This window comes from Balaenoptera acutorostrata, chromosome X (assembly GCF_949987535.1).
Source record: "Balaenoptera acutorostrata chromosome X, mBalAcu1.1, whole genome shotgun sequence".
Classification (NCBI taxonomy): Eukaryota; Metazoa; Chordata; class Mammalia; order Artiodactyla; family Balaenopteridae; genus Balaenoptera; species Balaenoptera acutorostrata.
Window position 1 is genome coordinate 74,092,218 of NC_080085.1, and position 21,041 is coordinate 74,113,258.

The 21,041-nt window shown below is 33.6% G+C and overlaps 1 protein-coding gene across 2 annotated transcripts in view; it reads right to left on the minus strand.

Moving 5' to 3' along the window:
• CHM (CHM Rab escort protein) overlaps positions 1-21,041 on the minus strand; it is a 182,341-nt gene that overhangs the window by 7,206 nt on the left and 154,094 nt on the right. For both annotated transcript variants that reach the window (XM_057538845.1, XM_057538846.1), the window contains 2 exons: positions 7,489-7,587; positions 1,964-2,124 (listed from right to left, as the gene is read on the minus strand). In XM_057538845.1, the coding sequence (XP_057394828.1) occupies positions 1,964-2,124; positions 7,489-7,587 (260 nt within the window). The remainder of the gene's footprint in view (positions 1-1,963; positions 2,125-7,488; positions 7,588-21,041) is intronic.

Below are 21,041 nucleotides of genomic sequence, written 5' to 3' on the forward strand. Positions count from 1 at the left end.
AGTAACATAAACTACAAAAACTAGCAAGTCACAGAAAGATTCACATAATAGGGAATATCTTGGTATGCTCCTGCACACAACTTTTAACTTGTAAGTAATAAACAGATCAGATTACTTTATATTTTTCATATGTCTTCAAATCATAAATAGCTTCATATGAACACAAGAGAGATAGGTCTATGTTATTCAACATCTATACACTTACAAATAAGAAGGGCAGATGCAAACTTGCCAACTAGCAAAATGAAGCATTTTATTTCAAAAAAAAAAAAAAGAGAAAGAAAGAAAAATGAAATCTGCAGGTACTTATATTTCCTACACAGGCAAAGCTTAGGTGATGTTCTGAGGGTTTTTAGAGACAATTTGGAAAACAGAGTCATCAGTTAGTGTTTGGGATGAACACAGCATGATACACTGGAATTAGAACACAGTTTATCTGAATAAACTGGCTATTTTTAAATGTTATTATTGATGTCCTTTAAGGTAGGCATTATAATATTTCTCCCAAAACTGATGTGAGGTTAAAAGCTGTATAACAAATATAAACCTACTTATAATTAATAGTATATAATAATTAGCACCCAAACTAGCATTATTACTGTTTTCTTCTGTGAAAACACTGTACTCAAGTCTATCTTCTTGGGAATCAATATCTCATGATAAAATTATCCTTTAATTATAATCTTTTAGCTTGCAGTTTAGATCACATTAGCACTTCTATATTAAGTCCTTATTTAAGGCCTTCCATTTTGGTTAAAAAAAAAACATTAAAGTTCACTCAGGAATAAAGTTACCTGGCTGATAACTTGCTGGTAATTTCTTCTTGGAAAAAAATGGACCATCAAAGCAAAACTGACTTGGCCATTTTAAGCCATAAATGTACATATTGAACCATCCTGAGTTGCTATTAAACTAACAGAATAAATGATGGATGAGAGATGTGACTTCCTATTTTTGTTTGTTATCACTGACTAAATATGATTATCCTGGATCACCACTAGACTCTGAAGATGAGAAACAAAGAATCTGGTAAAAAACTGTAAATGTATAGGTCATGGCCTTGCTGCTATGCCTAAAAATTAGATTAAAGGCTCAAAAAGGCCATCTGCTCCTATAAGATCCCTACCACTAGTGGGAATGAAACTTCCATCTGTGGTCTTAGAACAACGTTAAATTATCCATTTATTGATTCAATAAACAGATGCGCCAACTATATTGGTGAAAAGTTTAGACTTATACCTTAAAAAACAGTATTTTCTGCTCTTCTCTTCCTGTCAAGCACAGAAAAGTGTGTTTGTACATGCATATGAATTTTCAGCTTAGTAGACTCATAATTCACTTTTGGCATTTTGTGTCACCTGCCCCGTACCTATTCATAGCCCTGCCCAGGAGTGCTACTCCTCAGCATCTATTATAGTAGCTTTGGGACACCAGCTTGTGTCAAAACATGAAAGGAATCATGTTAATTGTGAAAAACTAAATGTTCTTTTCCATGGTTAAGAATATGCCTTAAAAATGTGCCATTTTAAAAATACATTTTGTATGCCTTACTAGTTACACTCCTTATGAAATGACTCAAGTTTACAGAGGAAAAAGTTTGTGTATTTCAAAATACAATGATAGGCCACCATTTAAATTAGAAGCAATGTTTCTTTAGAATACTGGCATTATAAATTCATTTTTCTGAATATGTATTTCTAACATCTTCTATCTTTATTCCCACAATGGAACTCATAACAATCTCTTGTAGTTCATCATTATATTCAAGAATGTGAAAATATTTGATATTAAAGTGGCTTTGTTGTTCACCGAGCAAAAGTTTAGGGGCAAATTGCAGAGATGGTATTAAATGAGAGAGATGCTTTTTTTAGTTTCTTTTCCCACCTCCTAGAGGAAAAAACAATTCACTTTCCCTACCACACCAACTTCCTAACATAAAACCAAGAAACACCAACAGCCTTACCTGTTTGACTGCATTATCATTTCCTAAAGCACAGTCTGGGCCAGAGCAGACATAAACGTTGGATGGTAAATCATTATAAGAGTTCCTGCTGACGTCTGAAGAATCTCTCATATTGAAGTAAAGAGCCCACAGAAGTCTTGGCTTTTCAACTTCTTCATTTTCTAAATGTAGACATAAATTTTACTTACATCTAAAGCACAACATGCCTCTCAATTACTACAACATGTAGCCAATTGCTAACAAAGCTACGACTATATATTGTAGTAAATCAGAGCTTTGTATGTAAACTATAGTAAATCTGTATCCACACTCTAATACATGTGTATATTTCAAGCAATGATGGCTTTTCAACCTAAGACAAGTTAGATTTTAAAAATTATTTTGATTATTAGTAAGTTACTTAGATTTAACTCCAACCATGTTCCCTTGGATTTCTCCTCTCATCACCAGTATGAAAGCGCTTATGATCACATTCATCTTTAAATTATGCCAATGAAGTGAGAAGTTAACATAAATTGATTTTCTTATGTTTCACATGGATAAACCAACTTAAAAAATTATAAAGTAAGTCAATACTATATACAGGATTATGAGATGACCAGAATAGAGAAATCTATAAAGACAGGAAGTAGGGGAATTCCCTGGCCGTCCAGTGGTTAGGACTCAGTGCTTTCACTGCCGAGGCCCAGGTTCAATCCTTGGTTGGGGAACTAAGATCCCACAAGCTGCGTGGCATGCCCGCCCCACCCCCCTCAAAAAAAGACAGGAAGTAGATTAGGGTTACCTAGGGCTGTGGGGGAATTGAGGGTAAGTGCAGGTTAATGGCTAATGGGTATGGGGTATGGGTTTCTTTTTGGAGTGATGGAAATATTCTAAAATTGACTGTGGTGATGTTTGAACAATACATTAAAAAACATTGGATTTTATACTTTAAATGGGTGAATTGTATGGTATGTGACGCTCAATAAAGCTGTTATTAAAAAATAGTATATACAGGATTAAAAATTGGATATCCTAACTCACTAACACTCTGTCCTACTAGATTACAAAAGTAATGCCAACCAACAAACAAATAACAAAAATATGATTATGAGACTGTAAGCTGTTTTCAGTGCACATTCTCTCATTTACAGCAAGCATCTATTATGTGTTAGGCATCAGGCTAGGAGCTGGGGATACAAAGATGAAGTAGACTTAGTCCTTATTCTCTTGCTCTTTCATGCTCCCTAATACAGAGCCTAGCACATAACAGATGCTCAATGAATAATTTCTGAACCAATTTTAATTCTGCTTTCAGGTATAATCAAAGCATGATGTGCTTATTAAAAGATCCAGCTCTCTTCATCTCAATACCTAAAGCCTAATCCTTGCTACCTTAATAATTATTTCTATGCCTCTCTTCTTTAGAAGTGTTATAATTACATTTTCTTTGGTTGAAAACAGAAAATATTGCTGTTAATGTATTTATTGACTACAGTGTTTTCTTAGCCTGGATCTGAAGAAAAATTCAAATTCTGTACAATGATAAAAAGGATGTGAATGACTATTACCCAAGACCATAAGGCACCTTGTGAATCATAAAGAAAATTCTAAAGGTACAATTATCTAGTTAATTAACTCTTATTGGTAGATTTATAATCAGTGTAGAAAAGTTAGCAAATTGCGTTCCTCAGTTAAAAAGAATGTCCCATTCCCCAATTCAGGACAAATAGGTTTTTTATTATACTTAATTTAAAATATCTCCACTACAACAATACCAAATATGTTCTTTTTCTAGTTCATCCTGAATAATCCATAATTATTAATATGATAGGATGAAGAAACTCTGGATGAAGTGATCCTTTAAGATGCCCCTTTCTAATGCTAAGATCTATGAGTCTAAGGTATCACTAACTTCATGTAAAGCACACAATAGGTGGCAAAACCTACTTACTGACAAAACAAAGGAACATAAGAGACTCATATTTCACAGCTAAAACCATATGGCTCTTAGTAAATTTATTGGTGAGTTTAGTTTCAGTAAATCTTATAGGAAGATAGTTAAACATACTGCCTATCACTTGTGAAACCAGACTCTAGGAGCATTGCAGAAAAGTGAGCTAAGGTCTGGAAGTCCTTTAATATTGCTCATTCCATTTCTAAGCATATACTAAGAGAGCTTATCTTATATTTTATGAAACTTCCAGCTCAGAGGAGGGCTTTCACTCAATAAAAGTTAGGGGAAGTGAATAATTCAATTATAGGAAAGAAATTTCATAGAGGTTGAAGTTTTGAAAAGAAACCGAGAGGAAGATGAAAAGTTGACATAGGCTGAAGATAAATGCTCTAGATACAAGGGAGTTATCAGGCTTTGACCTTAAAACCCTCAAAGAAACATGTAATTGCTTCATCTTTCTTTGAGGCCAGCTGGAAGGCAGAGAGATAGCTGGAAAAATAACATGCAATTGTGCAGTGCAAAATTGTCAGAAAATATTAAAGCTGTCGAGGTTTGGCTAGGAATACATCACTTGGCCAGAAACAGAATTGGTTTTCTGTAATAGCTCATTTCATTCAATTAGATTGTGCAAAGGACTAAACAAGTAATAGGTAATTTAGAATAAAATCTTGGGCGAATTAAACTGGGGCAAGTACAGAATAAAGTAGGCTGAAGAAAATCAACAGTGGCACACCAAATAAAAGCAACAAATAGTCTATAGCTGCATGCCATGTTTAGGGAGAGAGTGAACTATTTTAGCAACATAGCACAGTAGCACAAGACCAAGAGAGTAGGAGACTGCCACAGCTGTGACCTACACTGGACACAACAAATACAAAAAGGAATTAAGATAAGGCATTTTACTTCTCAGCTCAGTAAAAACACCCTCACCAGCCACCTATTTCAAAATAACACCTATAAGGGGAATTCCTGTTTTTAGGCAGTGCTTTTTTGAGATAGGAACTGAATGAGATAGAATGAGATAACGCCACATGCTGTGCCCAATGGAGTGAAAAAGAGAAAGAAGATGGTGCAGTGATGATATTACACTGCAGACATTTGAAGATATTGTACTAATGAAATTCTTGCTTCAATTTGTATGGAAAAATCTCAATTTCCTGGGTAAAATAAGAAACCACTTAGGAAAGTTCTACCCGTGCTTTGAAGGATATTATGGAATCTGGAAGAATTAATGCACATATGAATGGTGAGCAATCACCTCATTTTCTCACCTGCAGAATCAGGTTTATTAAGCATAAAGTATGTGAAATTTCCTTGGACTGTGAAGTAGGGAAGAGTTTAGAGATCTCTGATGTTCTTAAAGGAGCCTGGGAAGTAGGGCTCTTAGAAGTACTAGTACAACTGCTTCTTAAGACAGAGCATATGTCAAGAGCTCCAGCTGATATCTTAAACATGAACAAGTAAGAAAGAGAGGGAATAGAAGGAATACCTTCACAAGGCTATTGGATTCCTCAGATACAAAGGCAAAGAAGTAATGTGTTTGAGAAGAGAACATTATCTTTTAATACGATAAATATACTTCATTGCAAAGTGACTAGGCTGACTTTCACAAAAGCTCATGAAGCACAGCACTACACAGAACATAGAAGTCGAATAAAAAGAAAATAAGCTTAAATAATGTTATTCCTCTGGCACACATTTTAAAACAAAATATTTATAAAGCTTTAAAGCATAAAGTTTCATATCATTGTCAAATAATTAAAACATAATAGTAAAAGCCATCAATCTGTGAAAATAGGGGCTTTTGCTACAGAGAAGAATGTGCTTTAATGTATTAAAAGTTCATATTGCTCATAAAGTTCCTTCTTCCTCATTTAGGCAGGAAAATGAATTGAGTTCTCTTCTCCAGGTGACTTTGCCTCTTTGACCTGCCATGGCCCAGTGCTCACTTTATCTGGTGATTCATTTTCAATAACTCCAACAGTATTTGTTCTGACATTTTAATTAAAATATGACCACTACCTCATCCTGATGATAAAAAGGCCTATGTGTCAGTGAAAACTGGCTTTTCAGTGCCTCAGTGCACCTGAGGACCCCTCTGAGCACATAGTTCTTACTAAAGAATTTCACTCAGGTTCTAAACAATACATCATTTCAAAATGGGATCACATTAACCATTAAGATTAATGTTTAAAAATCTAAAATGGCTAGAGGATGCTAAGTAATGAATATGTAATTTCCCCATCTCGATTTTTAAAAAAAGAAAATGCATTTAAAAAGTGAAGAGCAATGATACAATATTCAAATTTAGTATATTATTTGGGACCACCACACAATGAAATTACAACCAAAAGTTATGAAAAAATTCAGAAATAAAGAAGGAATTCTGAGTTTTTATAAGCAAGGTAACTAAAGCCAAAGATAAAACTATGATTCCATTTTACATTTAGGAATATTATTGTGTACCGTAACTCTGCAATCAAAATTTTAACAATACATTTATATGAGACTTTCCAATGAAAAAAAAAAGTAAATATGAAACAAATTAAATTCCAAACTAAAGTGAAGTAAATTTTCAGATTGCAGAATTTGATTCAAGCAGCTCCCCCAAAATTAATTATATTGATATTAGCTCCTGAGAATGGAGCAGTTTGTTTTCCTATGTAAATGTAAATGCCCCTTTATGCACTATCTTGCAAAGAAAACAAACAAGACACACAGAAGATGAACTAAAAGGAAATACAGTAGGTAGGGGTAAATAAATGGTTGCCTGAACAAACATAACATCCAAAGAAAATGAAGATATATGAATTAATGAACTGGCCAGGATTCAAGTGGACATCCAAATCCTTAATGAAAATCACCGTCACTTCATATAAATGAATAAGATCCATCAGGCCATGTTTTGATCACCTACACATAGAATTCACTACAATTTGCTCCATTCACAGCTACAAGGGCTACCCTATGATGCGGGGAGAAAAGTTAAAAAATTCGTGGTTGAAAAGCATCTTTCCACCATGAGTAAGCAGCAAAGTGGCATATATGTTTTGAAAGCTAAATATTTATCACATCACTAGCATGCTATGCATGAAAAGACAATTATTGGTTAGGAAGGATTCCTATGTTTGCCAATTAATAGCTGAACCTTCTTTCAGTTGAACTAAGTTTTTTTTTTTTCTTTATAAATGAAGATAACTTTTTCTGATAAAGGAATATATGCTCTTCATACAACATCTATAAAATAAAGAAAATTAAAAGGGAAAAAAATTATACATAATCCCACCAAAATTGAGAGATTTCCTGACAGTCTTTTTTCTATGCATATGAGTATGTACACATATAAATGTATGTTTTTGCACTTAATTATATACATTGTGTGTGAGATGTAGCTTTTTCCCTTATCATTATAAATATTTCCCCATTTTTAGGAAGAGAATGTGCTTAGTCATCCTAGTAAAACATGTAAGCACTGGTGCTGAATACATCACCTTTCAATTCAGGTTGCAGAAACCTTCCTGAGATCTCTAAAGAGGAATAAAGTGGTCACGTTACCTTTCCATCATGAATCACTGATTATTGTTCTTACCTATCTCCTTTTCGGTATATGGAGTAAACAATTTCTGCACAACTGGTTCTAAATCTTCTCTTGCTGTTTTAGAAGATGTACAAGTCAAATGAACCAAATCTGTTTAAAAAAAAAATATTTTGAGTTCCTGCTTATCACAAATTTCACTGTGTACTCATATTCAAGGCACTAAGCTGGTGCCATGCGGAATAGAGCCAAGCATGTCATGGCTCCTGCCTTTAAGAACTTTATAATCTAGTGATGGGGGACATGTAAAAACCATAACAATATGCTATGTGTGTTAAAAAAAATAGTGAAAATATATGTTAACTAATAACCAAGAGGGAGCACACTAAGACTCAAGACTAAGTACCAGTTGATGGTTATGTAAAACCAGCAAGATAAAAAAGCTTAGGAAACCATTTATTCATAGAAAGAGCTTAAGCTATCCTTATAACATTCCCAGCGAGGGTGGATAAAGGATTGCTAAGCAAAATATTGTATAAAAAAGACTAAAAGTGGACTATTTTTTTTACCTAGAGAACACACAATATTCTTCAGACAGAAAAACCCATTTATACAAGCTTTACTGATAAGTTAAAAACAAATCATCTATTCATTTTAGGGTTCTGTAAGAAAGTTTTTAGGGAACACTGTTAGCTTAGTTTGAATCATACATATACTTAAAAGTCCATAATATGGCACAAGTCAAAACTTGTGTAATATTTTCAGGATTTCCAAATCACTTTGTTTTGCATTTACAGGTTCATGGGGCCCAGACCTCAGAGAATGTTTGGGTTAGAGAATATCATGTACAAAAAAGGTCCTTCACAGAAGTGAAATACTGTAGCCTAAGGCACTTAGAATTCCTAAAGGCCTACATACAAAGGGCAAAGGAAGGACAAAAGGTTCTACATACTGAAAGGAAGAACTAAGGGGATCCCTAAATGGGAGTAATTCTTGTGGTTTTGGAAAGAGTTTAGGGCAGAACAGAATTATGGCAGAAAGAATATATATTAGAGAAAAGTATAAGAACTGAGACATTCCTACTCCTAAAACACCAGTAGAGAAGTACATGCACTTCTTTTCTAAAAGTTTACTTTAGGCTAGTAGACTTTTTTAAACCCCAGGAACATGGTTCAAAGTTTATCATGGAAGCGCAACATCAGAATAGAATTCTCTTTATTAAAATTAATTCCACATTCTACTCTAAAATATATCTAAGCATAAAGGGACTCTTAATAACCATGTGAGCTAAAATCAAATTTTGTAGTATTTTTTTCCAGGTGCACCAAAGAAAGTGATATTCTAAGAAAGTTCCTGTCTTATGTATAGCCTAATAAAATATCTACCTTATTTAAGCAATGTTTTTATATGAATATAACAATGATTCCCATTGGTTCTGGGATATTGAAGGATATACAGTATTTCAAAAGGTATAATAACCTTTACAACAAAATTATTCCTAATGAACTTAAAATTTTCAAATGCAATATAACTTTGGTAGGGAGGGAGTTTAAAGTCCCTAGATAAATGCTGAATTAAACAGAGTATATAACTATAAAGGCAGAAATCTCTGATGTAACACTTGAGAGAAACTGCCCTGTCTCTATTGTCCCACAGTCTCACAAAATACCAACGTTCATGTCAAAGTTCTCAATTTTCCAGTTCTTTCCTATTCAATTAACGTACACTAGGGGGAAAAGCAGATGAACATGAATATAAATAAAACAGTATATTTTCAAAAATATCTTAACGGTAAACTACTAGTTCTATAAATCAAGATATATAAAAGAAATACACCAGAGTAACTATATCCTTATGTTTCCTAACAGTGTAACAGAGTTCATTCAGTTCATGGAATGCTAGCAAAAATTTCTAGTAATAAAGTCAGATTATCATCTTGTACTTAATAAGTTTTATTACAATTCTTAGAAGGAAAAATTAAAGACATCTATACCTTGAATTCTAATACCTTGATGCTGCTTAGATGCTACATTATTAATTCATTTACAAATTTAAGATACAAACAACTATTTTTTCTCCCTGCTTATTACCCGCTTTTCCTGTTATCTATGTCACTTCCTTGTATACGTTACTCTCAATTTATTGCTTCTTTTCAAATCAGAGGTTGATTGTATTATTTTTTTAAAATTCATATTATTTTCAAAATTGGTTTATTAATCTTCATACAGCTCATAAGTCTTTAGCAAGGGCAAGTTTTAGAGTCAGTTTTCCTCTTTGTCGAATATAACTTTTACTTTTCAATAGGTGTTTAATAAACATTTGTGGCTAAAGACAAATCGCTTCCCTGCCATGAGCAGACATTAAGTACTCACAGTCTTAGGAAGACATACATGTGCATACAAATATATGTATGCATACACATGCATAGGGAAAATTTTACTAGTTACTTATATGAAGTGTGGAAAAATTATCTGACTGACCATGGTAGAAGTAAGGAAAGCATAAGTGGATAATCCTCAAATTATTTAAATCTGCCTGAGAAATGCTCACAGACGCTTTAAGATATATCTTTAAAATTCTCAAAAGAATTTAAAAGATTATCTAGAATTTACTGTATGGTGAACTTGCATGTGTCAGACACTACCCTAAGCATGTCAGAAGTATTATTTCATTTTACCTGTGCAATAGCCAACTATTATCTTCATTTTACAGGTGAGAAAACAGAGGAACAGTGGAGTTAAGCAGATTTCTCAAAGTTATGTAATTACTAAAAGGAAGAGCTGGGGCTCAGAGCTGGAATTCAAGCCCACGTGGTCTGCCTCTAGGGTGCCTGCTCTTAGTCACTGAACAATGTTGTGTAACTGTAATAATCTCCCATAGAAGGTGCAGCTAGTCACTTAAGGCAGCAACATTCAAACTGGGAGGTGTATAAAGATACAAGAGGACTTTCCACAAGGTAAATAACTCTAAGGGAGTCACTGTCCAGGTGCTCAACGTCGCCTCCTGCAATTTTATTAAGCAATGCATTTCAAGAAATTTACTTTGTGTTTAATAATCCTTTATCAAAACTGTAATATATTTATGATAGTTTGATTACTTTTGCACAAATATAATTGGATTAATTACTGAATCCAGAAGGAATTTTTTTAAGCTTACTGTCTTCAGAAATTAAAAAAAAAATCTATTTCCATTTATTATTTGAAGTGGGTGATAGTGGGTATCAAATATCTCTGATACTTAAATTCCATTGAATACATTTAAAGGGGTGATGTTACCACTTTACCATTACATACCAACATTTATAATGTTAGAAACTACACTCTTGGTGATTATTTGAATCTTATGATGAAAAACTGTATATGTCAAATTATACGTGTTTGAGGGGTACATGAGCAAAAAGGTTTCAATACCTTAAGGTGTTAACGTAATTGCAAAACCATACCTATATAACATGTTGTCATATTTCTACCAAAATTTAACTCTGTGTAAAATGCTCCTTTCTATTCTGTGACCTTAACTCCTCTCCACGAAACTAACTTGCTCAGTAAATGCTAAAAATGACCACAAATTAGATCAGATGGGGCACCTGCTTTCCTAAAAGTATCACATTCATTAGTGCCAATTAACAACTATAACTAAGATTGTGGAAGATGCAATAGAACTGGAAACATTAGCCACTGGCATCATGTGAGATAATAACTGACTCAAAAAATGGTTTAAACCTTGACTCTATCTTTTATAAAGTATGCTCCTTTTACTTCATTTAGCAACTGCTTAAAGGCTTAATGGGCTAAAAGATGACAAAATGTGTTCTCTATCACAATTCTTCTCTTGGCAATATATTTAGCTTTGTATTGGCATTAAAGAAACTGCAAAATATCCTATTCAAATTTATAAGCTTTTGCACAGCAAAAGCTGTGCAAAACAAAACGAAAAGACAATCTACAGAATGGGAGAAAATATTTGCAAGTGATGTGACCAATAAGGGCTTAATTTCCAAAACATACAAAAAATTACACAGCCCAATATCAAGAAACAAACAACCCAATCAAAAAATGGGCAGACCTAAATAGACATTTCTCCAAAGAAGACATACATATGGCCAAAAGGCACATGACAAAATGCATAACATCATTAATTATTAGAGAAATGTGGGAGCACCTCAACATATAAGCCAAATGCTAACAGTCATAAAAGGGAAAATCGACAGTAACACAATAATAGTGGGGGGACTTTAACAACCCACTTACACCAATGGACAGATCATCCAGACAGAATATCAATAAGGAAACACAGGTCTTAAGTGGCACATTAGACCAGATGGATTTAGTTGATATTTATAGAGCATTCCATCTGAAAGCAGCAGAATACATTTTTTTCTCAAGTGCACATGGAACAGTCTCCAGGAAGATCACATACTGGGCCACAAATCAAGCCTCAGTAAATTTAAGAAAACTGAAATCATACCAAGCATCTTCTCTGACCACAACACTGTGAGATTAGAAATAAACTACAGGAAAAAAAAACTGTAAAAACACAAACACGTGGAGACTAAACAATATATTACTAAACAACCAATGGTTCACCAAAGAAATCAAAGAGGAAATCAAAAAATACCTAGAAACAAATGACAACAAAAACACGACGATCCAAAACCTATGGGATGCAACAAAAGCAGTTCTAAGAGGCAAGTTTTCAGCAATACAATCTTACCTCAGGAAACAAGAAAAACTCAAATAAACACCTAACCTTACACCTTAAGCAACCAGAGAAAGAATAACAAACAAAACCCAAAGTTAGTAGAAGGAAAGCAATCATAAAGATCAGAGCTGAAATAAATGAAATAGAAACAAAGAAAACAACAGAAAAGATCAATGAAACTAAAAGCTGGTTCTTTGAGAAGATAGAATTGATAAAATTGATAAACCTTTAGCCAGACTCATCAAAATAAATAAATAAATAAACAGGAGATGACTCAAATCAATAAAATTAGAAATGAAAAAGGAGAAGTTACAACTGACACCACAGAAATACAAAAGATCATAAGAGACTACCACAATCAACTATATGCCAATAAAATGGACAACCTGGAAGAAATGGACAAATTCTTAGAAAGGTACAATGTTCCAAGACTGAACCAGGAAGAAACAGAAAATATGAACAGACCAATCACAAGTACTGAATTTAAAAACTTCCAACAGAGTCCAGGACCAGATGGCTTCACAGGGGAATTCCATTAAACATTTAGAGAAGAGTTAACACCTATTCTTCTCAAACTCTTCCAAAAAACTGCAGAGGAAGGAACACTCTCAAGCTCATTCTATGAGGCCACCATCACCCTGATACCAAAACCAGAGAAAGATACTATAAAAAAGGAAAATCACAGGCCAAAGTCACTGATGAACATAGATGCAAAAATCCTCAACAAAATACTAGAAAACAGAATCCAACAGCACATTAAAAGGATCATACACCATGGTCAAGTAGGGTTTATCCCAGGGATGCAAGGATTGTACAATATATGCAAAGCAATCAATGTGATACACCACATTAACAAACTGAAGAATAAAAACCATATGATCATCTCAATAGATGCAGAAAAAACTTTTGACAAAATTCAACACCCATTTATGATAAAAACTCTCCAGAAAGTGGGCAAAGAGGGAAATTACCTCAACCTAACAGAGGCCATATATGACAAACCCACAGCTAACATCATACTCAATGGTAAAAAGCTGAAAGCATTTCCTCTAAGATCAGGAACAAGACAAGGATGTCCTCTCTTGCCACTTTTATTCAACATAGTTCTGGAAGTCCTGGCCATGACAATCAGAGAAGAAAAAGAAAGAAAAGGAATCCAAATTGGAAAAGAAGTAAAACTGTCACTATTTGCAGATGACATGATCCTATACAGAGAAAATCCTAAAGATGCTACCAGAAAACTCCTAGAGCTCATCAATGAATTTGCTAGAGATGCAAGATACAGAAATCTCTTGCTATACACTAATAATGAAAGATCAGAAAGAGAGATTAAGGAAACAATCCCATTTACCATCACATCAAAAAGAATAAAATATCTAGGAATAAATCTACCTAAGGAGCCAAAAAAACTTGTACTCAGAAAACTATAAGATACTAATGAAAGAAATAAAAGATGACACAAACAGATAGAGAGATATACCATGTTCTTTGACTGGAAGAATCAATACTGTGAAAATGACTAGACAACCCAAAGGAATCTACATATTCGATGCAATCCCTATCAAATTATCAATGGCATTTTTTACAGAACTAGAACAAAAAATTTCAAACTTTGTATGGAAACACAGAAGACCGCAAATAGCCAAAGCAATCTTGAGAAAGAAAAATGGAGCTGGAGGAATCAGGCTCCCTGACTTCAGACTATTCTACAAAGCTACAGTAATCAAGACAGTATGGTACTGGCACAAAAACAGAAATATAGGAACAGGATACAACATCCAGAAATAAATCCATGCACCTATGTTCAATTAATCTATGACAAAGGAGGCAAGAATATACAATGGAGAAAAGACAGTCTCTTCAATAAGTGGTGCTGGGTAAACAGGACAGCTACATGTAAAAGAATGAAATTAGAACATTCTCTGACATTATACACAAAAATAAACTCAGTATGGATTAAAGACCTAAATGTAAGGCCGGATACTATAAAATTCATAGAGGAAAACCTAGGGAGAACACTCTTTTATATAAGTCGCAGCAATATCTTTTTGGATCCACCTCTTAGTGTAATGAAAATAAAAACAAAAATAAACAAATGGGACCTAATGAAACTTAAAAGCTTTTGCACAGCAAAGGAAACCATAAACAAAATGAATTGACAACCCGCAGAATGGGAGCAAATATTTGCAAACAAAGCAACCAACAAGGGATTAACTCCAAAATATACAAACAGCTCATGCAGCTCAATAACAAAAACAACAACAAAAACTGATCAAAAAATGGGTGGAAGATCTAGACATTTCTCCAAAGAAGACATACAGATGGCCAAGAAGCACATGAAAAGACGCTCAACACCGCTAATTATTAGACAAATGCAAATCAACACTACAATGAGGTATCACCTCACACTAGTCAGAATGGCCATCATCAAAAAATCTACAAACAATAAATGCTGCAGTGGGTGTGCAGAAAAGGGAGCCCTTCTACACTGTTGGTGGGAAAGCAAATTGGTACAGCCACTATGGAGAACAGTATGGAGGTTCCTTAAAAAACTAAAAATAGAGCTACCATATGATTCAGCAATCTCACTCCTGGGCATATACCCGAAGAAAACTGTAATTTGAAAGGATACATGCACCCCAATGTTCATTGCAGCACTATTTACAATAGCCAGGTCATGGAAGCAACCTAAATGTCCATCAACAGAGGAATGGATAAAGAAGATGTGGTATATATATAAAATTGAATATTACTCAGCTATAAAAAAGAGCAAAATAATGCCAGTTGCAACAACATGGATGGACCTAGAGATTGTCATACTGAGTGAAGTAAGTCAGACAGAGAAAGACAAATATCATATGATATCACTTATATGTGGAATCTTAAAAAAATGGTACAAATGAACTTATTTATAGAACTGAAATAGAGTCACAGATGTAGAAAACAATCTTATGGCTACTGGGGGGAAAGAGAAGGAGGGATAAACTGGGAGATTGGGATTGACATATACACACTACTATATATAAAATAGATAATTAGTAAGGACCTACTGTATAGCACAGGGAACTTTACTCAATACTCTGTAATGGCCTACATGGGAAAAGAATCTAAAAAAAGATTGGATATATGTATATTTATAACTGATTCACTTTGCTGTAAAGGAGAAAGTCACCCAACATTGTAAATCCACTATACTCCAAAAAAAAATTAGAGAAATGGAAATCAAAACTACAATGAGGTACCACCTCGCACCAGTCAGAATGACCATCATCGAAAAGTCTACAAATAATAAATGCTGGAGAGGGGATGGAGAAAAGAGAACCCTCCTACTCTGTTGGGAATATAAATTGGTACAACCACTGTGGAGAACAGTATGGAGGTTCCTTAAAAAACTAAAAATAGAACTACCATATGATCCAGCAATCCCACTGCTGGGCATATATCTGAAGAAAACTCTAATTTGAAAAGATACATGCACCCCAGTGTTCACAGCAGCACTATTTATAATAGCCAAGACATGGAAGCAACCTAAGTTTCCATCAACAGATGAATGGAAAAAGAAGATGTGGTATACATATACAATGGAATATTACTCAGCCATGAAAGAGAATGAAATAATGCCATTTGCAGCAACATGGATGGACTTGGAGATGATCATACTAAGTGAAGTAAGTCAGAAAGAGAAAGACAAATACCATATGATATCACTTATATGTGGAATCTAAAAAATGACACAAATGAATTTATTTACAAAACAGAAACAGACTCACAGACATGGAAAACAAACTTATAGTTACCAAAGAGGAAAGGTGGGGGAGGATAAATTAGGAGCTTGGAATCAACAGATAAACACTACTAAATATAAAACAGATAAACAACAACGCCCTACTTTATAGCACAGGGAACTATATTCAATATTTTGTAATAACCTATAATGGAAAAAAATCTGAGAAATAAGTTATATATATATGTGTGTGTATGTATATATATGTATATACATACACACACATATACATATATATAACTGCATCACTTTGCTGCACACCAGGAACTAACACAACATTGTAAACCAACTATACTTCAACTTAAAAAAAAGAAACTACAAAAGAAGTTTTAATTCATAGACCATAGCATAAGGGTAATAACTGAAAAACTTTGGTGAATGGAGTGCCAGTCACAATCAGCACCACTGAAACAAGAGCATCTGAAATTCAGAAGTCAGACATCACTCAACACAAACCAGAAATAACACACTTTCAGTTCTCTAAAACTGGGTTTGGAACACCCATTTCTCACACAAATGACTGCCTTCTTACAAGTTGTTGTTTCGAAGCACACGGAAAGTGGGATTTCTACTCAGAATTTGCACAACAATAATAATGTACACATTTAAAAGTGACAAAAGTGAGAAGTCTAATGTGCAGTAGCAGGGTGACACAGTAGAGGATGGCTATGCAGGTCTGGTATTACTTTGGTCTTTGTATCAATTTGGCCAAGTCAGTTTATCTCTCTGGCCTCAGTGTTCTCATGATTAAATGGAAGGAGTGGAATTAGTTCCAACTACAAGACTTCTTCTAGTTCTAAAGTTTTATGAATCTAACTTCATACTCATCAGCCATGATTCTTTCAATGATGACAGATGTTAACCCAAAAACTGATGACATTACAAATGTGAATGTAAAACCTAAATGAATGCTTGCTGAAAAAAAATAGGAACTCTATTTCTCAAGCTTCTGAGACTATCACACACAGCAGTCATACAAGTAAGCAAAATGGTTCCAAATGCATTTAAAGAAACTTTACGTATGGGCTAGTCAACAAGTGCATTTTGTTGGGCAACCTAACTAGGACTAAATAATTTACGTACATAGGGATCGATGTGGCTCATAACTTGTCTTTCATATAGGCATAAAGGCCAAATGTCATTTATGTAATATAGTCCAAGTAAGAATATGACTGTGTCAGTAAGATAGAAAAGGTCAGAAACACATTTTCTTTATGATACCAAGTGAGGAACTGAGTTTGATGACATATGGCACACAGTTTGGTTTCTGAATCCAACCATGAAAAACTCCAGAGTAACTCCAGAGTCAGTTTGCACTTTCTCAATAGAATTTAATGGAAAAAACAAAACAAAACAAAAAACAAACCCTTGAATGTCAACTTAAGATCACTAGGAAATATCAGTTTATTTGCAAGATCAAATCCGTGCTTCATGACAATACTAATAAAAGAGAAAAGAAAAAAGGCACCAATGATTGTGTTAAATCATTATCTAAACTCATTTTTATGAAAGGTATATAACATTTTCTTTAAAGAATCATAAAAGCAGAAAAGATTATATAAACCAGTACCTACATAAAATTCTTGATTATCCATTTATATATATACTTATGTGTATATATATACATATGTGTATATATTCACGCTATGTATTCATAAATATATATTCACACTATGTATTCATAAATATATAATCATATCACAGATAAATAACATCCTGTAACATCAAATCCCAGAATAAAGCAGCTGTTACTGACGGATCATGTACACAAAAATAGAGCTTTCAAGCTGCTTAGAATATGAAAAAGTACTGTAAAAGAATGAAACTGAATGTCAAATGGAAGGGCTACAGAGATGATGTTTTGCTCATTTACAAATTATTTTAGAAGAAGAAAATAAATTCCATATTAGATTCATTTAGGATATAAAAAAGGATGAGTTGAAAATAAAGATGTAAGGTATGTTTTGAAAGATGCACTATGTGTGTGAAAAATATAACTTGTTCACCTTTGGAAAACATAATAAATAAATTTCAAATATTTAAAAATCTTAAAACTTGAATCAAATTACCTGAAGGGAGGGGAAGTTAAATTGATTTACAGATTAAAAAAATGTAACATTACTACTTTAAAAAGATAAAATAACTAGGCTAACCTAGGGTTGCTTAGAAAACCCCTACATTAATGGATAACAATGATTTGCTATTAGTGTATCAAATACACTTAACCAATATTGACCTCTGTTTATATTGCAATTACAGTAAGACCTCATTTATTCAGAAGCATTTCATCCACAATCAAGAATCAGGAAGTGTGCCCAACCCCCCCGAAGAAAGGCTTCAGCACCCAAGGCAGATGTTACAATACCCATAGACTAACACAACCACTTTCTCAGGACTTGGTTAATATTACATCAATTTCAACAAGCTTGGCTATCTTGTTTTCTGGCCCTCTGCAGATTCCAAGTAGCAAATAAGGGGGAAGAGCAGTGTGTGGAAAGAGCGGCCAGAAAGAACATCCTGACAGTTGCATGAAAACAGCTGGAGGAAGACATATAAAATGTAGATGCAAGAAATGATAGAAGCATGACAGTCTAGGGTCATTTAGCATAGGAACAAATAGACCTAAACACCTCAATAGGCCTCAAGGGCATTGCTGGATTACAATGAAATATAATAAATAATGTTCACAATATCCCTAAATTATAAGAAAAAGGTTAACTATATATAAAATAGGTAACTAGTAAGGACCTACTGTATAGCACAGGGAACTCTACTCAGTACTCTGTAATGGCCTATATGGGAACAGAATCTAAAAAAGAGTGGATATATGTATATGTATAAGTGATTCACTTTGCTGTGCACCTGAAACTAACACAACATTGTAAATCAACTATACTCCAATAAAAATTAAATTTAAAAAAGTTAGGGACCAGAAAACAAAACAAACAAACAAAAAAAGGTTAAATTATGTTTCATATATTCAGTATACTATAGCAAAGGAAATGTGTGAAACATGCTAGGAAGGTAATTATTAAAAAACTTCAATCCTAATAAATTTCAATCCTGAAAGGATACATTTCGGCTATCTGAAGAATGCATTTGAGGAGACTACAGCACCCTAGGGGGTGCTAAAAAAATGATGCATTACTGACCAGTATTTACAAGCTAATTGATATTTCTAACTGGCTCTCAAACTTCTCCTATCTAACCTCAATTCCATTGTAATGAAAACTCATTTAACAAGTCACCTAAAATATTTTCATTTTGAACAAACGGTATTTCCAGTTTCCTTAGAAGGCATCTCTGCCAGGCATTTCTGGTCTGTACGCAGATCAGAAGTCTGCTTTTGGAGCAGGAAATTATTCTGAAATAAATGCGGATAATCACTGGCTCAGTTCACCAAAACATGTGTCCAAGAGTATTCATCCATGTTTTTGGAACACACCTCTATGGTTCCTACGATCTCTCTAACTCTGGTGATCAATTTTTAAGTAAAAACTAATATGTACTGAGCACTTATAAGTGCCATACACTGTTCACATGAATTTGATCCTGGTAACAATCCTGAGGTAGGTACTATCATCATCCCTATTTTATAGATAAGGAAGCTGAGGCACAGAGAGATTAAGTAATTTGCCTAAGGTCAATCCAACTAGTATGTAAAAGAGCTGGGATTTGAACCCAGACTGTTCTCAACTACCATACAATACTGTATCGTTAGAATGCATATTTCTTGTTAACTGAACTATACACTATCTCCATACTACCTGAAGGTAAACTTCAATTGTACACTTACGGTTTTACAAATTCTAAATCAAGCCAAATATAAGCCATGAAAATTTCTTAAATTAAGAAGACTAAAAGGTGAAAGTGAATTTAAGGCATTTTAATGTCTTAAGTACATTCTTGGCCACATACTTAAAGACTACGGTGCAGTGCAGTATTGACATAGCATTAGATGAAGAATTAAAAATTCTAAAATATGTGATTTGTAAAAAGAAAAATTAAAATTGTTTACAAATTGAAAATATTGAGAGAATTATATGTTCTAGCTTATTACACAATGTCTAAAACATTAATATAAGATTGTCTTCGACAAAGACTACAAAATGAATTTTATGTCTGCTTCACTGAATGCAACACAGCAATTGAAAAATATTTAATATAAAGTACCAGAGTATTGGTCAACCCTGAATTATACTGTAAAAGGTCACAAATTTCTACCCTGTTCTCAATGGGAAGAAAGTAAAAGCTGGTGCTGATTCAAGAATGAGCAAGTTTGAGCAGTAGATACTCAACAGAGGTAAAGATAAACTGAGTACCAGAATTAGTCATTGAGTACTTAGCATGTGCTCAGAAAGAATAACATAAAACCTTCATTAACTAAGAGCAGAGTACCTGTGACAAATTTAAATTCCTTTGTTTTCTCATATTTATTTAAGTGGAGAAAAACACCTTTGAAATCAATAACATCATTAAAAGGAAAATAAATCATTAGATATAGATTGCTATGGCTAATGAAGAATGGACTATACTAGAGTTAGGCTTCAATAAAACCCAAACCCAGTATTTAAAGTAAAAAAAGACTTAAGGACCTACTGTATAGCACAGGGAGCTATATTCAATATCTTGTAATAACCTATAATAGAAAAGAATCTGAAAAAGAATATATATATAGCTGAATCACTTTGCTGAACATCTGAAACACTGTAAATCAACTATACTTCAATTAAAAAAGACAAACTTTTACTAAACAATTCCTATTTTTTGTCTAGAAGCCATAATTTTGTCGTATGTCTTACAAACAAGCTAATTTGCTCATGAATAATGTATCTTTAAAATGCATTTCACTGTTAAACAACTGAACTATAAATCGCCAAACTTCACATCATTTTTTCTACACATTTCATTTTATTAACTTTGAGGAATGAATTCAAGTCACAAGCCTCAGTGGTATATATTTTGATTATGTTTGATTTACTCAGGTACAACTGCATTAGTTACAGTGGTTGCCAACATTTGTCTTCAAGTGATTCTTCCAAGAGGAAGAATGATGAGTTTAGATTATGATTTCAACATTACAGCCTCAATTTTTAGAACAAGTGAAGGCTTTTGGTTCCAC